This window comes from Balaenoptera physalus (genome assembly GCF_965194825.1).
Source record: "Balaenoptera physalus genome assembly, chromosome: 17".
In the NCBI taxonomy this organism is placed as follows: domain Eukaryota; kingdom Metazoa; phylum Chordata; class Mammalia; order Artiodactyla; family Balaenopteridae; genus Balaenoptera; species Balaenoptera physalus.
In genome coordinates this window covers 57809652-57830344 of record NC_138895.1, presented here as the reverse complement: position 1 = coordinate 57830344, position 20693 = coordinate 57809652, and the positions used below count along the sequence as shown (strand labels likewise).

At 34.2% G+C, this 20693-nt stretch overlaps 1 protein-coding gene across 2 annotated transcripts in view; it reads right to left on the bottom strand.

Annotated features, from left to right (window-relative positions):
* Positions 1–20693, bottom strand: part of PKHD1L1 (PKHD1 like 1) — a 152030-nt gene that overhangs the window by 115785 nt on the left and 15552 nt on the right. For both annotated transcript variants that reach the window (XM_082434219.1, XM_082434220.1), the window contains exons 5-14: positions 18548–18605; positions 17226–17319; positions 14109–14162; positions 13506–13579; positions 12253–12295; positions 8302–8372; positions 7015–7125; positions 4986–5075; positions 2845–3113; positions 1449–1540 (exon numbers count right to left, since the gene is read on the bottom strand). In XM_082434219.1, coding sequence (XP_082290345.1) covers positions 1449–1540; positions 2845–3113; positions 4986–5075; positions 7015–7125; positions 8302–8372; positions 12253–12295; positions 13506–13579; positions 14109–14162; positions 17226–17319; positions 18548–18605 — 956 coding nt within the window. The remainder of the gene's footprint in view (positions 1–1448; positions 1541–2844; positions 3114–4985; positions 5076–7014; positions 7126–8301; positions 8373–12252; positions 12296–13505; positions 13580–14108; positions 14163–17225; positions 17320–18547; positions 18606–20693) is intronic.

The following is a 20693-nucleotide window of genomic DNA, read 5'->3' as shown; positions in this document are numbered from 1 at the left end:
CCTTCATGCAAGCTCTGTGCTCTTGCCAAGCAGGTAAATTGGACTCATTTTCCAAGGTCAAGGCAAAGCCTGAAGGTGTATTGACACTTAATAGCAATAGGAATTAACGAGGTATTCCATTTACTCTGAATTGGCCCAGTGAACTTGGTTAAAAAAGAAAATGCTTAAGTTTAGAAAGAAGTGATAGTAGAAGGAGGAGGAGAAAAAGAATGGAAAGCTTATTATTCCTAAGACTTTAGTGAGAACACTTAGTGTGATTTCTCTCAGGTACCATTGATCCCAACCCTCTCTGTCCAGCTCCATCACATCTTCATGGTGCTGCCTATGAGCATAATCTAATCAATATCTGGAAAGGTGACGTGGTAAATGGAAAAAAAAAACAACAACAACTCCTCCCATCAAGAAGTGAAGTGCATTTCTTCACCCACCAAATCTAAGTTTGGCCATTTGCTTTGGCCAATTGGATATTAGCAAATATGAAACAAGCAGAATTTCAAAAGTACTTGTGCATTAGGAATTGCCCTCTTAACTGCTGGGACACTGTGACAAGCCTGGGCTAGCCTCCTTGAAGATGAGAGACCATGTGGAGTGAGACATCTCAGATATCTCAGTTCCCATCAGGACAGCTGAGGCTCCTGATATGTGAATGAGGCCATCCTGGACCATTAATCACCAACTAAATAGTCAGGATCAGAAGAACTACCCAGCTAATCACAAAACTGGGTTGCTTTAAGCTACTAAGTTTGGGGGAATGGTTTCTTACACAGCAAAACCTAACAGATACAAATGGTAAATGGAAGAAAATTTCAATGAAACTTTTGATGTTCTCCATGTAACTTAGCTATTTTGCATATATCATCTTTTACCTCCCTGTTTTCTAGGAATCCTGAATTGACTTTTCGAATGGGATTATTAGCTATTTGAATAATATCCTCATTTTCTCCCTGGAATTGACCTTTCAGCACTAAACAAGTACTCCTTAAGGGCAGGGAATATATTTTAATATCCTTTGTATTAAATTTCTAGTACTTGGTCCAGGGTCTGGAATAAATCAAGAGAATATTAAATATACATTAATTATGGTACAAATCCATGTGGTTTTTGTGATTTTTCTCTAGCAATAGAGAAAATAGGAGAAGAGAAATTAGACAGCTGGATTGACTGAAAGGTCCTAATAAGAAACTAAAGCAGGATTAAGTAAATTTCACAAAATTGTAATTTCTGCAACAGGAATAATTTAGATTTCAAATTTTCCTGGTTAGCTGAATGCCAGTATGCTTGAAAATATAGAAACAAAACTTAACAAATTATAGAGAATGACCAATTATAAATTAAACCAATAAACTAGTATCACTTCTACCAATAAAACAAATTGAAAATATTTTTATATATAAAATTATAGTTTTTAAATATTACACAATAATTTAAAGAAAAGAAAAAAACCTTACTCTTTTCCTTTTTGAAGATGAATGTCATCTGATCTTTGTGTTGGGCTGGAAAAATAACTGTTGGCATTGGAAGAATGATAGGCAATCCTCACCTTATCCCAAAAAGACAGAGAGAGACAGAGAGAGAGAGAGAGAGGGAGAAAAGAACTTATTAATAAGCCTTTTCAGCATTTATTTATCATTTATTTTTTCTGTCAGTCTTCGAACTTTTATGAACAGAAAAATGTGAAAATATTTCACATTTTTCTTCTAATACCTGTTTTTCATGATGAAGTGGATTTTAAAAAATTATCAAAGCTCACTTCACCCCTTCCACCTTTAACTAACATCAACTCCACTATTCCATGAACACACATAGAACATAGCTTTTCCACAATTAGAATTGCAAATGGGAAATTTAAAGATCCATACAGGGAGAAGGTTGTTATTGTTAACTAAAATATTCTTTTGTTCTGCCGAGAATTTGAGGGACTTAATCCAAATGAGATCATTAAAAGGAAGTCTGAGAGATGCCAAAGATTACTAATTGGGTCTGCATACTAGATAGAGAAGACTTTGGGCTTCCCATTAGAAATGACTATACTGTCTTTAAAGGAAACATGCTGAAACGCTACGGTAAAATTGGAATTCATGTGTTATAGGCAGGAATTTAAACTTGTTCATCCAGTTTGGGAGACAACCTTGCCATATATATAGTGATTCATAAAATGTTCTTATGATTTGATTCATTAGTTTCACATTTGTGAAACTGTCCTAAAGAAATAACATAAAATACAGAATAATTTAATGAACACAAATGTTCAATTGAGTTTGATTTGTGGTCATAAAAAATCAGAAGTAAGTTAAAAACTTATCAGTATGGGGAAAGGTAGTAAACTCATGCAACAGCATACTATTCAGTCATCAAAAATGGTGTTATATAAATCATTTAATAATATGTGAAAATACTAATACATGACAAAAATGACTATAAAATTGGATGTATGATCCTATTTATGTAAGAAACAAAATACAGACAAAAGGAGATAATAGACTTTAATCTCATGACCAAGTAATAGTGAAACAGATCTACCAGGATAGTGAAATACTTGTACTCTTCTCCAAATTTCCTATGTGTGACTATAATTCTTTCATAGTAAAAATAATCTTCAATTTTAAAGGAAACGTATGTGTTTTTTTTTTGTTAGAGAAAATTTAGGTATGGTAAAGCATTTTCTTTTAGGCAATGGGTTTTCTAACAACTTTATGGTTCATACCACATGTGTTAAAATAGCCAAGAACCCACCACATAAGTTTGTTAATATATTCATTGGTTTTGGTGTAGAATAAATGGGATATGTATAAAGGTTATCATATTGTTTCTATAGTATCAAGTAGTATTCTGTGGCTTCCCTACCTTATCTTCGGGAAGTCCAGTCTGGCTGAAATAAATAGCATAACGGTCATCACCTTTGATGTAGAATCTATAAACATCAGAATCTGGAGCCACCAAAAATCCACTGAAGCGTGCAACAAATGTATCTTGTTCCATAGGCCAAAGATAGGAAGCTGTATCTACCCAACTGGCACCCATGTACCCTGGAGTTTTTTCATTGTATTCGAGTATCTCTTCAAGACGTACTGGACGGCTACTATTCCATACCTCAAGCTTTAGGCCTCTCCCACCTGAACATAACAAAATAAAAGAAGGCTTTCATCAGAATTTTCATGCGGTATCTCAATGTCTTTTACTTGGGTAGTGATTATAGGTATTCTATTTCTATTCACATTTTTACAGCATGTGTGTAAACAAAACAATTACACATATCTCTACGTGTATCTGTACCCAGAGGATAGACCGCTGTTAAGACAGTCTGCAATTTATTATTTCACATATCTGTCCCTCAGATTCTACATATGTAAAATGAGAGTAATATTATGATTGGCATGGCTGCTATGGGGATTAGCTATCATGTATATGTAAAATACCTGGTACTTAGTGAATGCTTTACATAAGATAGTAATAATATAATAATTATTATTTTTGATATGACTGATGTTGCTGTATATAGTCAAGACTCAAAACTTCAAGATTCAGACCATTTGATTACAAAATCTTCACCTTGATTATTCTCTCTAATAAAAGTTACTCAATTAATGGCTCAAAGAACAGACACTGTTGGCCTTAAGATTTCTGTCAGTATTTGTTTTTCTTCTTTTTAACATTACTTTTGCTCTAGGATTTCTCCTCCTTCTTGGACAGAATCAGAGAGAGAACATTCTCATTAAAGTGAACTTACACTTGCCAGTGTAATTTTTTCCTAATCATAATGAGCCGTCTCACTTTTTATTTTTCTTCTTTAAAATACAACAACAATCAATCAGGCTCAGGCCTTGGTTCAGCAGCCTTAGGCTTGTCTGGAGTGCCTGAATCTGGAAAATAATGGCTACTACTCTTCCCCTGAGTCTGGTGAGAGAAAAGCTTGAGCACTTCAACCTTTTATAGCAGCAGCATGCTCTGGTATATACAACTTTCTTTAAAGTAATCAATTATAAATATCAAAATTCTCCTCTTAAACTGGTCATTTTTTAAATATCATTCAAAACAAGGACATTTAAGAGGTTAATAAAATGAATTTATTTGGCTTCAAATACCAATCAATGACACAATTATAAACTGATTTCACTGAGTGCACAGGATGAGATACAGAATCCACGCACACACATACACAGCATCACAGTGGTCTAGTTGCAGATATCAAGGCCATCAGGCGCACTTTCACTGGTCACAGGCGAAAATCTGAAAAGAATTTTGTGTTCCGTTTCTCTCATCCCTGTGATCATGCCTAAATCATTCTAGACAAATAAGGATTTAACCTCTGCCATTTATTTTTTAACCAGGAATAAAGCATTTTAAAATTTTCCATGTAGTCTGTACCAAAATTTAGTAATAATCATTTGATCTGAAATAAAGGCACCCTCATACTCTATCAATAGAGTTTTCACAGGGTATCTGAGTAATTTAGGCCAGGTTTACCTCCACTGGTGCAGCCTTGATGCAGCTATATTAATAGAAAATTTTTCCTAATCCAGAAAGTATAAAGAAAAAAACTAGGAAGAAATTTATTATAATTCTCGCTACAAATTCTAAAAAATTCAAATAATATTTTTTGTTACTATGTTACGGGCTGAATGTTTGGGTCCCCTGAAAACTCAGATGTTGAAACCTAATGCCCAATGTGATGGTATTAGGAGGTAGGGCCTAATGAATAGGATAAGTGCCCTTATGAAAGAGCCCCCACAGAGGTCTCTTCTCCCTAGCCCTGAGAAGGCCTCATCTGTGAGAAAGCAGGTCCTCACCACATCCCCAATGTGCCAGTGCTCTGACCTTTGACTCCTATCCTCCAGAACTGTGAGAAATCAATGTTGTTTATAAGCTACCCAGTCTATGCTATTCTGTTATAACAGCCTAAACGGACTAAGACACTAAAGATATCTATCAATAATATTCCTCTTATGCAAATATAGAAATGGTCCTTCTCCCTTTTGTTGACTTACCTGGATATACAGTTCTGAGAATATCAGGTTTAGGGGGTGTCTTGCAACATATGCTATTTTCTGTGACATTCAAAATATCACAGGCTTGACCTACAGAGAAGCAAGGGCAGAACTATTACTACAGAGCTTCAGAATGCAAACCACATCAGCCTATCTTGGAGTGTTTTTTCAATCAAAGCTAAGTTGCAAAAGCAAGAGGCAAAGTTGAAGGGTCTTAATTTCCTTTACATATTCTCTATGAAAGCTTTAGCATTCATCAATTGTCATACTTCCACAAGGCTACATTTTGCTGGCAAAATCTCACAAGTCTGAGTTAGAATATTTCATAATTTCTGAGAAACAAAATACAAAATTTGATAAAATGATGTCACTGTAAGATATTTTATCTGGGTCCAAAGCAAAGCCTTATGTTTTGTTCCTTGGAGAAAGTTTCTGAATAAATCAATGATGTTCAGAATTTACAAAAGTAGATGATCCCGGTCCTCTTAGGTTAATGGTGGTTTTGTCCAACTTTTTCAAATGAAAACAAAAGGAATAATAACTTGTAAGTGGTATTTTCACAGACAGATGGAAACCAAAACAGACAAGATTCTAAATAAGAGTTGTTATACATAAGCACAATTAGACTTCAGTAAGAGTGTACGTTTTAGACCCCCATGTATTCCTCACAATGCCTCATGTAAGGTCAGCCCTCATTAACTATTTACTGAAATGGAAATAACCCATGAACAGTGAAGCAAGGGAAATGGAGGAAAGCATCTTTGCCACATTTTGTTTGGTGCCCTGGAAAATGTATACTTCAACACAACCTTTCACTATTTTGAATGCTTTGTGAATGCAAGATCATTGAACTAGAAAACAGTACCTTTTAACAGTATATTAAACTAACTTAACCCATTTTGTTTGGAGCAAAGGAAAGACACAAAAACCAATCATTATTTTCAAGAAATTATTGAGGATTCAAAAGCTCAAATCTGGCTGTAACATTAATGGCAATGAAATATGATAAAAAAAATTTAACATGTTATCTTCGCATATCAGCTGTATCATAATATCAGATCGTAAAACATATTATATATATTAAAGATATTTTATGTCCCTGCTTCTAATATTTAAAATATAGTATCTGATCAGAATAACATAGTATATGAAAGTTTAAAATCTTTTGGCCTATGCAGGTGGCCAGCGAGGATTCATGGGGACAGGAAAGACATTATATGACTGTTACACGAGGTTGCGTTCTATGAATTTCTTTTCTTGAAATCACATTTTGCCTGGCTCATTAGCAGATTCCTTAAAAGTAGAAAGTACCTAAGCAGCGGGCTCTGTCAGAAAAATTACGTGCCAGATGCATGGGCAGATATCCTGTCCCCTGCGTGTCAAGGTAGGTAAGGTCATTATAACTGAGTGGGAAGATCCCGTTACATTCATCCCCAACTTCCTATTTGAGCTGCCTAGCACCCTACCTCTGAACAGATCTGGACCAGACATATAAAAGTGATGCATAACCAGAGAATCAAGCCTGATGTGCAGCTGTGAACATATAACACATTAATTGATGCTCTTTCTAAGGCCAATATCATCTGTAATTACTGATGTCCAGATAAGGCACCGTATATGACAAGGGGATGAGGAGAGTATCCCTAAATACCACTTTAAATTTTCCCATAATTACCTAACCCATTAAGAAATAATAACAGTTCAAAAAGGTAATTTAAGAGTCTATTAAATAGAAGGTACGTGTGTCACTAAGTGTGGTGAGGAATTTGTTGATGGCAGCCATGATGCTGCCATGCAGTGCCCTTCGGTGCTGACCTCAAAGCCCAAATCCTGGTCATATAAGGCTGCAAGGAGTGGTCCTCACTGGAGAAGTGCAGTGGGAAAAGCATCAAGCCCCCAGAACCAAATGCCCATCTGAAAATACACAGCTTTTAAATTAAGCATTAATTAAGAAAAGACTGCCATTCTTCTTAGAAATTATTAAAGAAAAGGAAGGATTCGTTCTTTCATTAAAAATCATGAAAAATACCTCCAACGAAAACTCTGACTGGGAAATCTGTCTGATCAAAGAACCGTCCACTTATTGTTAGCATGGTGCCGCCTTGAATGCTTCCTTGTGAAGGTGAAATCGTAGTGACCTCTGGGAGGGGGAGGGGAAGGACAAGAAATACAATGTCATGAATACTGCACATAAACACGAATGTTTGATTTTTACCAATTTTCCAAATTACCTAGCCATAGTACATAACACAGTGAAGGTACTGGATTACCAAATGAAAGTATCAGGTGTTTCATTATTTTGTCTCTGATGCAGTCCTGCAAAGAGGACTATAAACATGGCTTTCACAGAGACCTACATCTTCTGGGGACCAGGCGTTAGTGGTAACTAGTACTGAAGAGACACTGGTAACAGAAGGATCCAGAGAACAAGGAAAACCTGGGCTGAGCATAGATGTTTGGTTCCAAAAGAAAACAGGAAGGCATAGAGAACAGCTTCTTCTCTATGCTCTTGAAGAATGAATCTTCCTTATATTTATGGGCCAACATCTTATATTTATATTTTTTTCATAGACTAATATATTAACTATGATTGGAATTCTTGTGGCTTTATATATAAAAGTCTTAGGTATATTGGTAAAATAGCCCAGTGAATGACACATTGTAGATTCTTATTAAAATTTATCCTTATTAGTTCAATCTATCAAAGTTCTATGTATTTTTACATAGGAGTTTCACATTAAATAAGTTTCTAGAAAAAGCCAGGATAGATCATATTTGATTGATTCCAAGATATACATTTTTTTCACATTTGAACATCTTTGAAATCTGAATCATCCCAGACCTGGAAGGAAGTACAGTTCTTCCAGAAGGGTTTGTGTTTGCTTCTGACACTCTCCTAGAGGCACTACAAACCTGAGACCTCTTTAAATTAAAATAAATTATGATCTGCTTGAGGATTCTTTTGGACCACACTGAGAGCATAAGTCTCAGAGAGTGCTGGTTTGTGGTTTAAATTGACAGCAGAGATTTTTTTTTTCCTCCCTTGATCAACAGCCCAAGTTGAGATGCACAAGTTTCCCTGCTGTCTCTTTTAGTGTGATAAGTGTATTTCTCAATCAACCTTACACCAGAAATGTAGTTTTCGGGATCGTAGCTTAATGTCAGGACTTCCTATTTCACTCCTCATCTTAGGTGTGTTTCCTTTCTTAGAATTACATAACATAATGTAGTACACTTTACAGTCACTGTTGTATTTGATTTGATGAAATAAATCTCTTCTCCCGCCCCCTACCCCACACACAGAAAGGTCACATACCTGCATATGTTTGAAACATTGAAATTTTATTGAGAGAAGAAACAAAATATGCCATTTTTTGTGGTAAACTCCTGTTTAAAAAAAGTAAAAATTCTTGCTTTAAACATGACCTTTATTTTAGGAAACTGTTTCTTTTTTTTTTTTTTTACTTTAGTGATAGAAATCATATCATAATTTACAAAGGAGCAGGAAAGAACTTTTCAGGAGGATAAAAATGTTCTACATCCTGATTTAGTTATTGATTACACAAATATACAAATACATGAAGATACATTTGTCAGAATTCACTGAACTGCACACTTAAAATACGTACATTTTATTATATGCAAATTATACTTCAATAAAGTAAGAATTTATATTAACATAAAAAATAAACAGACAGGAGGATTGCCCTTCATAAAAGCTGGGCTCTACTGATGACCACCCCAGGGCACTCTATGCTCTTATAACCCACTTACTGTCAGAATAACTAACATTATTGAACACTTATCAGGTATGCTAAGATTTTTAAGCTTTTAAGCTAAGATTTTTTAAGCTTTTAATTTATTATGCTATTAAATTTTTAATTTTATATCCCATGAGGTAGGTAAAACTCAGAGAATTTTTATTTTAGTCAAGATCACAAAGACAGTAAGTAGCAGAAACAGAATTTGAACCCAGGCAGTTTGAGTCCAGAGCCCTGGGTACTACACAGTTCTCCTCTCTTGCCACTAACTTACATGAGAATACAGATGGATGAGAGCAAGTTCACAACAGTCCACCAGAGTTAAGTCACCCTTAATAAACACAGAACCTATTCATATTTTTGACAGATACATACTTGCACTTCCATAGTCTAGAGGGTTAGGAAAGGAAGAAATCTGATCCTAAAATTAAATGCTGTTCTCTTAATTACCTCAATTAAATTCATAATTAGAAAAGTTAAGAAATTCTAATATTAAGACCCTAAACCCATTCATCATAATTATAACACAATGAACTGGAATCTAAAAGGATAATGCAAATCTTGTGGTGGAGACCAAGAGTTAACTCCCTATAAGTCTAACACAGGCATTATAAAGTGCATTTGCAAAGCTAAAGAGTCCCTGAAAATATTTTATGCTAAATTAGTTATTTAAGAAGTTCATACTAGATTTTATATTTTTATGTTATAAGCTTTTCAGTTGATTTCTCAAAGATCTGAAATGATGCCAGTTCCGACAATGTTGTCTGTGGTCAGATCCTGCATCTGAAAAATTAACTCTGCTTTTTAAGTTGGTGGGAAAATTGCCTCCTGAAATAAAATTTGAATGTAATTTATTTGGTATGACACTGAGGTGATTTTCACTAATTCATTGATAATGACTAGGCATTTCTCAATTAAGCGAGCCTCATCTAAACCTTATCAGTTGGGAACAGCTGTTGTTTGAACTTGGGGTAATAGAAGAGAGAAGGTTGGTTATTAAAAGAAATACAGAATGCACACAACATTGTAAATAACTAAACTTCAAAAAAAAAAAAAATGAAATACAGAACGGGTGCCACAATAGTGTCTAATTGGTTCATCTGATATTCAGGAATGCTCCTGAAATTTGTAAAATATGAATTTTATAACTTATAAAATGACAACTTTTTTTAAATGCCATGTAATCTTAAAACTAGGCTCTTAAGTAGTAAACGTCATATTTTTAACAGTTATCTTAAATTCATAAGATTGTTTTATATAGAAACACAATTTCTTAAATTCTGAGACACTAATACAAAAGGAAATCCATTGGCTTAAAAAAGAAAAAAATGATTGTAAGTCAAGATCACAGAATTAACAATTTTATGCAATATTTTTGCCTATATATGTGCAAATTTTCTGACTTTTTAAAATTGAAAATTGGGGGCATGTTAATGCCACATATTGACTTACGTATACTTATTAATCACATTCAAGCTTGATCACTCAAACGTTCTATTTTTGGGTAATTATTTCTCTGAGAGACATATGATGGATTTGGCAATTAGTACCTTTCATACAGACTCAGGACTAAGAATTCACTTTTCTCACCTTAGGAAGAATGACATTGAGAGCATAAAAGAACCATATATAGTTCATGAAATAATTTAAAACTGAGTAATTGTTGCTTCTGACATATTTTTCTAGTATTTTCAATAAAATCCTATTGTCTTATCTTATCAAATTATATGTAAGTAGGCCATGTCTTTGCAGCAAATCACAGTTAAGTCATGGGACTGTGTCATTTGCCCCATGTAAATCATAAAGGTAAATCTTAGCACCGTTTACATATCATCCACTCTGGCTTATCTTGAATTATAATATTCTTCATGGTTTTAGTGCAGTATATATTATTCTATAATGAAGTGTCCAGTGGGAATTCTCTGGCGGTCCAGTGGTTAGGACTTGGTGCTTTCACTGCCAGGGCCTGGGGTCGATCCCTGGTTGGGGAACTGAGATCCTGCAAGCTGCGTGGCACAGCCCCAAAAAAATAATAATAAAAATTTTTTTAAAAAAGAAAATACAGTCCCTGTGCTTTGGGGACCCACAATTTAAAAAAAAAGTGTCCAGCCTAGGTTTATAACTTGGTAATAAACATATTGCCTCTAGGTGTCTAGAACTAGCTCATGTCTAAATACGGTGATAATGGATTTGGTTTCACCGACTCAACTGCATTTCCATACATGCAGGGACCAAATCTCACCCTTCTCTTGCAGTCTGTAAACAATGAACAGGAATAACATCTACTCTGATTACAATATTGCCACTCTTTCCAAACTTCTAAGCACTGAGTCTCTCTTCAGAGACAAAAAAGAAATCAATAGACCTATTTTATCATTGGTCTACTACTGATATATTAGTACTGGATGGCTAAATCTTGTGCCTTATTTGGATTTCTATCAACCAGCTCATTTTCCCAGGCACATCATGGTCCTGCCCATAAAAGGCCATTAGCATGCTATAGCTAGTGGGACAGCCAACAAATGCCACCCCCCCCACATTTGCAAATGCTCCAGGAGTGGGGTGATGCCACCATGTCAGAGAATCCTGAGTCAGGATGTTAAATACTGATGAGATGTGTTTCTGTGACTGAAACCCTCCATCAGTCATGGCAGAGCGCTGGAATAAAAGGCTTAGGCCCTGGAGTCAGACTGCAGGGGTTCACATTCTAGCTCGGCTTCCTACCGGCTGAATATCCTTGGGCAAATTATTTAATGTTCCTAAGCCTCATTTTCCCAGTGTGCAATACGGGCTGGATGATAACATTCAATTTATAGGTTCTTTGGGAGTATTAAACTAGATAATATATGTAAAGTGCTTAACACCATGCCTGCTACTAAATGTTCATTATTATTATCTATAATATGACATTTGCAGCATGTGTTGAGACTTGCATATTCTGATATTTCTGTAAGCGTGTGATGGTCTTTCTGACTGAAATTAGGATGTAGGATATCTGGAAATAAATTCTAGTTTTACTAAAAATCATAAATATAAGTTATTAACATTGATGTTAAAATGAACAATTAAAAGCTATAACTACCATCTTTCACAACTCTATTTGTCCTGATACTTTAAGAGAAAACCATTATCAGGTAATATTAACCATGAGGTTTTATTTATCCTTACATTAGTTCAAATCAAAATTTAATTACTTAGCTATCAAAACAATTTTAATTAAATAAGAAGGACTACAAAACATAAAATAAAACTTTATAAAATCACAATCAAATATTTTTTTATTTATTGTTTTAGGTAATGCTAGATTTCCCAACAATTGGAAGGCCATGTCTGAGGCACAAATTATGAGTGAACAGGAGTTATAGATCCCTTAAATGTTAATTTGGGGGAAGAAAGTGATTAATTTTTTAATCTAGGGATCTATATAGCACAAAGTAAATATACACTTTTATTTTATTTACCCAGTTGAATTAATTATGAAAATTATTATTTACAAAATGACCTACCTTCCATAATCACTATCCAAGATGAAGCTGACATTGTGATGACCTGGAATTAATTAAAATATGCAATCGATTAAATTCTCAATCACAGGAGAACAATAACTACGTATTATAAAGCTGATTTAAAACAAAGAAAAGAAGTATAAAATTAACACTGTAATTATGCAACCATCTACTAATCCTCAAAGAAATGAAAACTGAAATATCTTAAAGTACCTAGTACTTTAAGATATACAAAATAATATGTCTCAAGGTTATAACCAGGAAAACCTGACAAAATATAATAATGAATGAAGAAGAAGAAAAGAATATATATGTAACCATATTGCCCTCAATTTTCTTTCATTCATTTAACAGCTATTTAATTGGGTCAGACACTCAGCTACGGGTTAAGAGATGCAGGGTGAGCACACAGTTTGCTCTTCTCAAAGAGCACACTGCCGGGCTTCCCCGGTGGCGCAGTGGTTGAGAATCTGCCTGCCAATGCAGGGGACACGGGTTCGAGCCCTGGTCTGGGAAGATCCCACATGCCGCGGAGCAACTAGGCCCGTGAGCCACAACTACTGAGCCTGCGCGTCTGGAGCCTGTGCTCCGCAACAAGAGAGGCCGCGATAGTGAGAGGCCCGCGCACCGCGATGAGGAGTGGCCCCCACTTGCCACAACTAGAGAAAGCCCTCGCACAGAAACGAAGACCCAACACAGTCAAAAATAAATAAATTAATTTAAAAAAAAAAAAAAAAAAGAGCACACTGCCAAGTGGAGAAAGCAATGACACAGAGAACTAAAAACTGTGATAAAGCTATCAAGGAAAAGGAGGACGAACTTTGAGAATGTAAGGCTGGGGATAAGGCTTTTTGAAGACATGACGTTTTATCTGAAACTCTCAGGATGGGAAGTTTGCAAAGGTCCTGAGACAGAAGGAATAAAGCTGATTCAACAACTAAAAGGTTTATGAGTCTGAAGTACATAGAGCAAGGAGAAAAAAGCAGAGTAAAAGTAAAGCTACAGGTAAATTAGTAATGGAATCATCTGGATGACAGAAGAAAAGAAAAAAGAAACTTGAAGAAGCTTACTTCAATGTCAACCTTAGAAAAAGGTAATTCATACATGCTTACATGACACTGAAAAGAAGCCAAGGTAAAGAGGAAATGCTAATTTAAAAAAAAAGGGATGAGGCCACAGGAGAGGTCTAAGAGAAAACAAAACAAGGAAATAGGCATTTCTGAGAACAATGAAGAATGAAGACTGACACTTACCAATGTAAGTTCCAGTCGTCTTACAAATCATAGAACCCATGTCTCCATTTGGGTGATCTAGTTTTAGACCATACCTAATAAAATATATATGTTAATTTCAAAGTTTATATTGATACTAAAGTTTTAAAATATTGTGTTTCCCTTAAAAACATCTTATGAATTTCAGAATATGTATCAGGATAGAAACTGTTGCTACAACAAAAATTTTTGTAAAATGAAAATACTTCCCAGTCTTGGTTGAAGTTATTTGAATAAAACTTCATTTGAAAATTAAATATTTTGTAATTAATTTGGTTATCCCCATTGATATCCCTTTTAAAGAATTTAAAACATTACCAAGTGAAACAATTATTTGATAAAGGTATTTCTCAAAACATCTTTCTCAAAATAATCTAAAAGCAGTTCATATCATACTATACTGGAGGTAGTAGATATCAGGTTACAACTAACTATATAAATGATTGATAATTTACTATAAAAATATTGCAATCTATACTATTATAAAGCATTCAGCTATGCAATATTGCTAGAAATTACTATTTAAATCTAGTATGTTTACATCTATTATTTATTTTTCTAAAGAAAATTATTTGAATTACTTACAAATCATCAGATTGTGGTATGAGAAGTTCACAGGGCATTCCTCCAATATAAACTCTGTATAAATATGTTATTGGAAATGATCAAGTTGTGTTTAATACATCATTTCAAAATGCTCTCCTCCCACCAAGTTTACTGCTACCTTATATTTTTTTTCCCAATCACTTATTATTATCCATCATTCATTCACTCAACAAACATCTATTGACCACTTATTATGTTACAGTTTTTGCTCTAGGTACTGGAACACATCAGTGAACAGAACAAAGATCCCTGCCTTTATAGGACTGACATTCTAATTTGGGGAGAATGACAATAAACATGATAATAATAACATATTTGGTGCGTTAGAAAGTGATAAATACTATGGGAATAGAAAATGTAGATAATGGGGACTCTTCCACCTGAAGTTCAATTAATTCAAATACAAAATATAATTTTCTAGTTAAGTTTCATACTATAAGAATTAAACAAGGCCCACAGCAGAGGTCCCACAAAGTAATTGGATGAAGAGAACAGCATCAGTGTCAATGAAATGGCAACAAGAAGCTGAGAAGGATTAGAAGCTGAGAGGAAAATCTGCCTTCACATTTCCCCAGCTGACTAGGTCGACCCATTGCTTTAAGGCTGATAGAACCCAAGGAGATCAGAGGCTTGCAGGTAACTGACTGCTATCACATTCTTTGCACCATCAGAACAAATCCCCAGCTTCTGGGACAGCAAATCCCATACTCAAAATAAGGCCAGACACAAACCTCAACTATAAAAAATAGAGACTTCTATTTGCAGAGAACTTTGAACTTTTTAATATACACACAAATTCTTTCATTTGATCATTACGTTAGGTTGTAAAGAAGTAAACTGAATTACTGTAACCATTTTAGAGATTTATGAATTCATATTCTCTTTCTAACTTCTTGCCTCACTGCAACTAAATAATAAATTCAGCAGCAAACATTTACAGGCACTTACCACATTTAGTCCTTGCAACTACCTTATGGGTTAGTAACTATTACCCTTCCATTTTACAGATGAAGAGACTGAGGCAGGGAGGTTAAGTAGTTTGCCCAAGCCTGCAGCCAGTAAGGGACAGAGCAGGAATTCAAACCCAGACAGTCCTGCTCCAACGTGTGCTCTTAACCGCACCCCGTAATTCCCAAAGTGGTCTGGGTTTGCCTTTCTATGGTAATACTAACTTATTTGGCCTTAAATACATATATTTAACTTTTTTTCTCATCTGATCTTTTAGACCAAAAGTGCCTTAGTAGGCACTAGGTCCTTCAGTTATTTGCATGTCCTCTATCATTTGTACCTGGTCTGAATTTGGAGATTTGGCCAAATTGACAAGACTTGTGAGAAGCAAAAGCAGCTTGAGCACTTGCGTCTCCTGACGTCCTACCCAGGACTCGGCCCATTGTTTCCTGGTAACAGAATTCAGGCACAATGAAATGCCTTGAGGGCCCCAGTGTCACAATGAATGTGGTAGAAATGAGATAAATGCAGCTCTAAAACCTTTGCCCCTCCTATTAACAGGTGTGTGAATTTTTTTCTATTTATATATAGTATCTCAGGGTTACCAGAGTATAGGGGCTGGGTAGCCTGCCCTCTGAGGTCTCTTCTGACTGTGATTCTGTGATTTCATGAAATAATTCTTATCCATTCCTTTGTATTAAACAGAAGTAAATTTCAACTACAGTGGAGAAAGAAAAGGAATCACTTTGAAAGTTAAACTTTCTCTTTTCTGCCATCATTAGGGAAAGGATGACTTAGAGAACCCAAATTAAGAATTGGAATATAAGACATTCATAACACTAGGGGGTGGGGGGAAGGGAGGGACTGGGAGTTTGGGGTTAGTAGATGCAAACTATTACATATAGAATGGATGAACAACAAGGTCCTACTGTGTAACAGGGAACTATATTCAATGTCCTGGGATAAACCATAATGAAAAGAATATAAAAAAAGAATGTATATATATGTATAACTGAGTCACTTTGCTGTATAGCAGAAATTAACACATTGTAAATCAACTATACTTCAATTTAAAAAAAAGACATTCATAATACTCAACTATATGGAAATAGAAAAAATCTTTATTTATACTAAACTGTCCATATAAAATGTTAAATATTTGTTTCTCTATTTTAGTAGCTCTTTTATTATAAGATCAACATGAATATTTGTAGAATATTATAGATTCATACAAATGTGATTTAACTGAGAGTTCTACCCCACAGAATGCCAGATAAATTATCTTTATTTCATTTAGTAAAACCTTTCAAATTGCATGTTTTACAAAATTATATATGCATATGTACGTGTATGTGTGCTGTCTGAGTTATTATTTACCCATTTATTCATTTTACATATGTATTCAATAAGCATGAAGCATCTTGAAAGCTATGATACTGATTCTGTAGGAAATGAACAGGACTTCCAGTCTTTCAAGGCAGGACTGAGATAACCCCACCTATGCTAGAGGAAGATAACTCTAGTGACAGTGCTAGTTTCCTACCTAAAAGGTGGAAACTAATACTTTTCGATGTTAGGTAAACAGCCAATGTTACCAGATGGTCCACAGTTAGTATATGGAGGAACCAGGATTCAAATCCTAGCCTGTTAATAAATTATTGACAGTTTTTAGTTTCAGCACTGTCCCATACATGACATGTAGTAGAAGAAGTGCCAAATTGCCTGTTAGGAGACTCGTGTTCTCCTCCTGACCTTGACTAAGTGATGGACTTCCAGGCTTCAGAGGTTTTTGTTTAATATGTACAAAATGAGCCAGTTAGAAGATTAAGTAACAAAATTCTCCAGTGATGAAGTTCTGTGACTTCAGCTTAATTACTATTGGACTTGCTTCCATGTACCTTCTATAAATAAAATCCATCATAGAAAAATAAGCAATTATGTCATACTAAAAGAGAAAGGTATACTGGCCATTGTTTCTATGTCAATGAATCATGGCAACAGTCTATTTTTCTTCCTCTAATATGGCTGAAAACCACTAGTTAATTCCGCCACATTGTAGTGGTTTTTAATATCATTGGACCCATTATTCATGGGATATCATATCTCATTTATGAATTATAAGAATATGTTTCCACATCAGAAACTTACCTTAAAATCCTAACATTTTTCCCATTGGAGCTTAGTGCTATATTACTTCCATAGACATCAGTGAAGATTCTGCCTTGGATTGTTATTAGGGTACCTAAAAACAAAACAAAGAAAAAGCTCTGTGTAAGATTATCTATCCATATACCCATACACTTAATATTAAAACTTTAGAGGTTTTCACAATAAAACAAGCATCCAGACGCTGACACCTTGTGTTCACTACTATTGTTTAGCATTGTTCTGAAAGTTCTAATACAATAAACCATGAACAAATAATTACAGTATTAAAGAGATATCTATAAGTATTTATAGCTTAAAGAGGTGTTTCGTGGAAGATAGGATGAATTATTCAATAAATATTGCTTGGGTCATGGGTGATTTATTTGAAAAAATGTAAATAAGATCCCTACCTTATGCCAAAAATGACATAAATTCTAGGTGAAATAAAAATTAAATATAAACAATAAAACCATCAAACTCTTGAAAAATAAGTGAAAATTTATATAATTGTATAATCGGGATGGCGGGCTCTTCTATAGCATAAAAATAAAGGGAGAAATAAAAAATCTATAGATTTGATAATAAAAATTAAGTGTCTGAATGACAGAAACATCACTAATAAATTTTAAAAGCAAATAATAAATTCAAAAAATATTTCCCATCTATATGATGTATATATGGTTAATATTCTTAAAATGCAAAGAATTCTTGCAACTTAATATGAAAAGAATGACTAGCCTTAAAAAGAGAGATGAACCAGTAATTTATAAAAAGAAGAAATACAAATGGTTAATAAATATGAAATTAATTACATAAATCAAAGAACTGGAAAAATACAAAAAAAAAACCAACTATATTCTTCACATAAATTCTTTTTAAAAAAAAAGAAAAGGAGAAAAGGCCTCCTGCCTTCCAGCACCCAGTGTCCACTGGGCTTGGAGCGGGTGGAGCCAGGGCCAGCGCCCTAGAAGAAGGTATAGGAGTAGAATTTTTCACATAAATTCTTGAAAAAAATGAGTACCTAGAATTGTCAAGGTTATAGAAAAAGGCATTTTCATATATTCCTGTTGGAATTATAAACTGGTATAACTATAGCTATTATAAGAAACACTGGAAGCAAACTAATGTTCAATAGAGGGAAAGTTTAATATATTATAATACATTCAGATGCAGCTATTAAAAAGCATTAAAAATTTTTTTTAGTTGTTTTATAATCAGAAAATGCTATTTATAAATTTTTAGGTATCATAATAATTTTATGTACTAAAAATTAATTAACTATTATAAACCAAAAAAGACATTTCAGCTGTCATATAACAGACCTGGAGTTCCAGATAAAGGTGTGATGCTCCTTATTGTTGGGGTTCTGAAACTTTTTGCCTGTAAAATAATATTGTTGATAAGCAGTCATCTCTATTTTGTTCCCAGTTTTATTAAATATCTCTGCTTCTTACATTATTTATATTTGAACAATATCCATAATATGACTGTCAAAATATTCCTTTTATATATGAGAAATAAAGTTCAGAATATTACTCTGATTATTCAAAATCTTTTCCTTACCCCCTAAAAATCCTCTTTCATTTCAAAGTGTTTCTACTTGGAATTTTAAAATTCAATCATCCTTTTGTTATCAGTGTAAGTCAAACCACAGTAATAAGGCTCTCTGGTAAAGAGTTTTAAGAATTTGGTGGAATAAAATTAAAGAAAGCCTACTTTGGGTTAAGATTATAAAGAAAAAATAACAAAGCATTTTTCAAAAACATAGAAGCAAAACTTGGAAAGAGTTCATCAGAGTAAGCTTTAGTAACTAAGCTAACGATAATTTTCTAGAGTTATTATACAAAAAATACTTAGAACACCACCTGACACATTGGCTATTATTATTCAAGTAAACATATGCCAACTTCTTTTTAAAAGACAAAATGAGAAATAATTACCACAAAAGGGAAATTTGAAAAACAAAATTAATTCTGAACAGGCAAAAAGCAAAGCTGATAGACAAAGTTTCCTCAATAACTGGGATACAAGCAGATCAACATCTACATCTAAAAACAAATAATGTAGGAGAAAAACAAGCTAGAAATAGATCAAGAACAGTCCATCTGCATAAACACAAGGGTACCTCAGAAAAACAGAAGAGGACAGAAACATGGGCTTTATTTTTAAGGAATAACTGAAGTTTTTTGGAGGAGGAAGGTTGCTGGTGGAGAAAAAGATGGCCTCTACATGAATACAACAATTTTATAAGCAAAATAACCTAGCACAAAGTAGACTCTCACTAAATGTCAGCTGCCCGCCCCCCATTCTCATTCAGGAATAACCTAAAAGAAAGATGCCCAGATACTTAAAGTAAAAGGACAGATTTCTTTCAAACTTCCAAGAAGAGATAAATTTTGAAATTTGAGGCTAAGAATGACTTCAGACTCATTCTTTCACACTTCAGAAATGGTTAATGGAGAATCTATGTAAAAGTAATAAGTAATATAATACCTAGTCAAATGGACTTTGGGCAAAATATCATTTTTAGAGGTAGTAAGAGAAAAGGTAGAGGAACTACCAAGTTGTGTGTAAATCAATCTCTCTAAGCCACAGTGTACTCATATAAATTACATCTGTGGCAAAAAATAATTGAAGAGTGCATATTAAACAACATATTAGCTACTATTATTATTTGAGGAGCTAGATTAGAAACAGATTTTCAATTTAATACACCATCTACAAAGAAAAGAATCAATGAAGATGGCAGAGCAAGTTATTTTATAGAAAATAGAAAATGAGGGAGAAGGTTCTGAAAATTAATAATAATTAGTCTGAATAATAACAGCAGTCAAGGATAATGATAAAAAGTATTAAAGATAAAATCAGAAAATAGTATGAGAATTAGATGCTACAAGTATGCAATTTTGTAAAGGGTTTTAAACAACCCAATAAAAGTGTGCAAAAGTTATAGGTCCTGATAAGAACAAAAAGTAAGGGTAAGCACTTAGAGACGTTTAAAACAACTGGACATTGCTGTGACATTTTTATTGTATTTTACATAATATTGAGCCACAACAGACTGGAAATTTTAAAAAAGATGATCCTTCACCATGGGTTGTTTAAGACACAGGACCAAGAAACAATGGAGATATGATTTCAAAATTCCAAAGTGGAGTTCTATACCCAACTAAACTGTCAACTAAATGTGAGAGTAGCATGGAAGTTTTAGTATTGGAAGGATTTTATTTTAACCTATTAGTAGAAGGAGTTTATTTTCTAAGTACACTTTGCTCCACTAACATGAGGGAGTAGTAAATCAAGAAAAAGGAAGACATAAGATTTAGGGAGCAAGTAGTGACATGAGGGAGAGAGGCAGGAAGCCCCCAGAAGGCTGGTGAAGGGAGACCCCATGATGATTGACTGCTGTGCAGCACATCTAGAGAACAGGCTGTCCAGACTGGAGCAGGAGCACAGAGGGATTCAGGA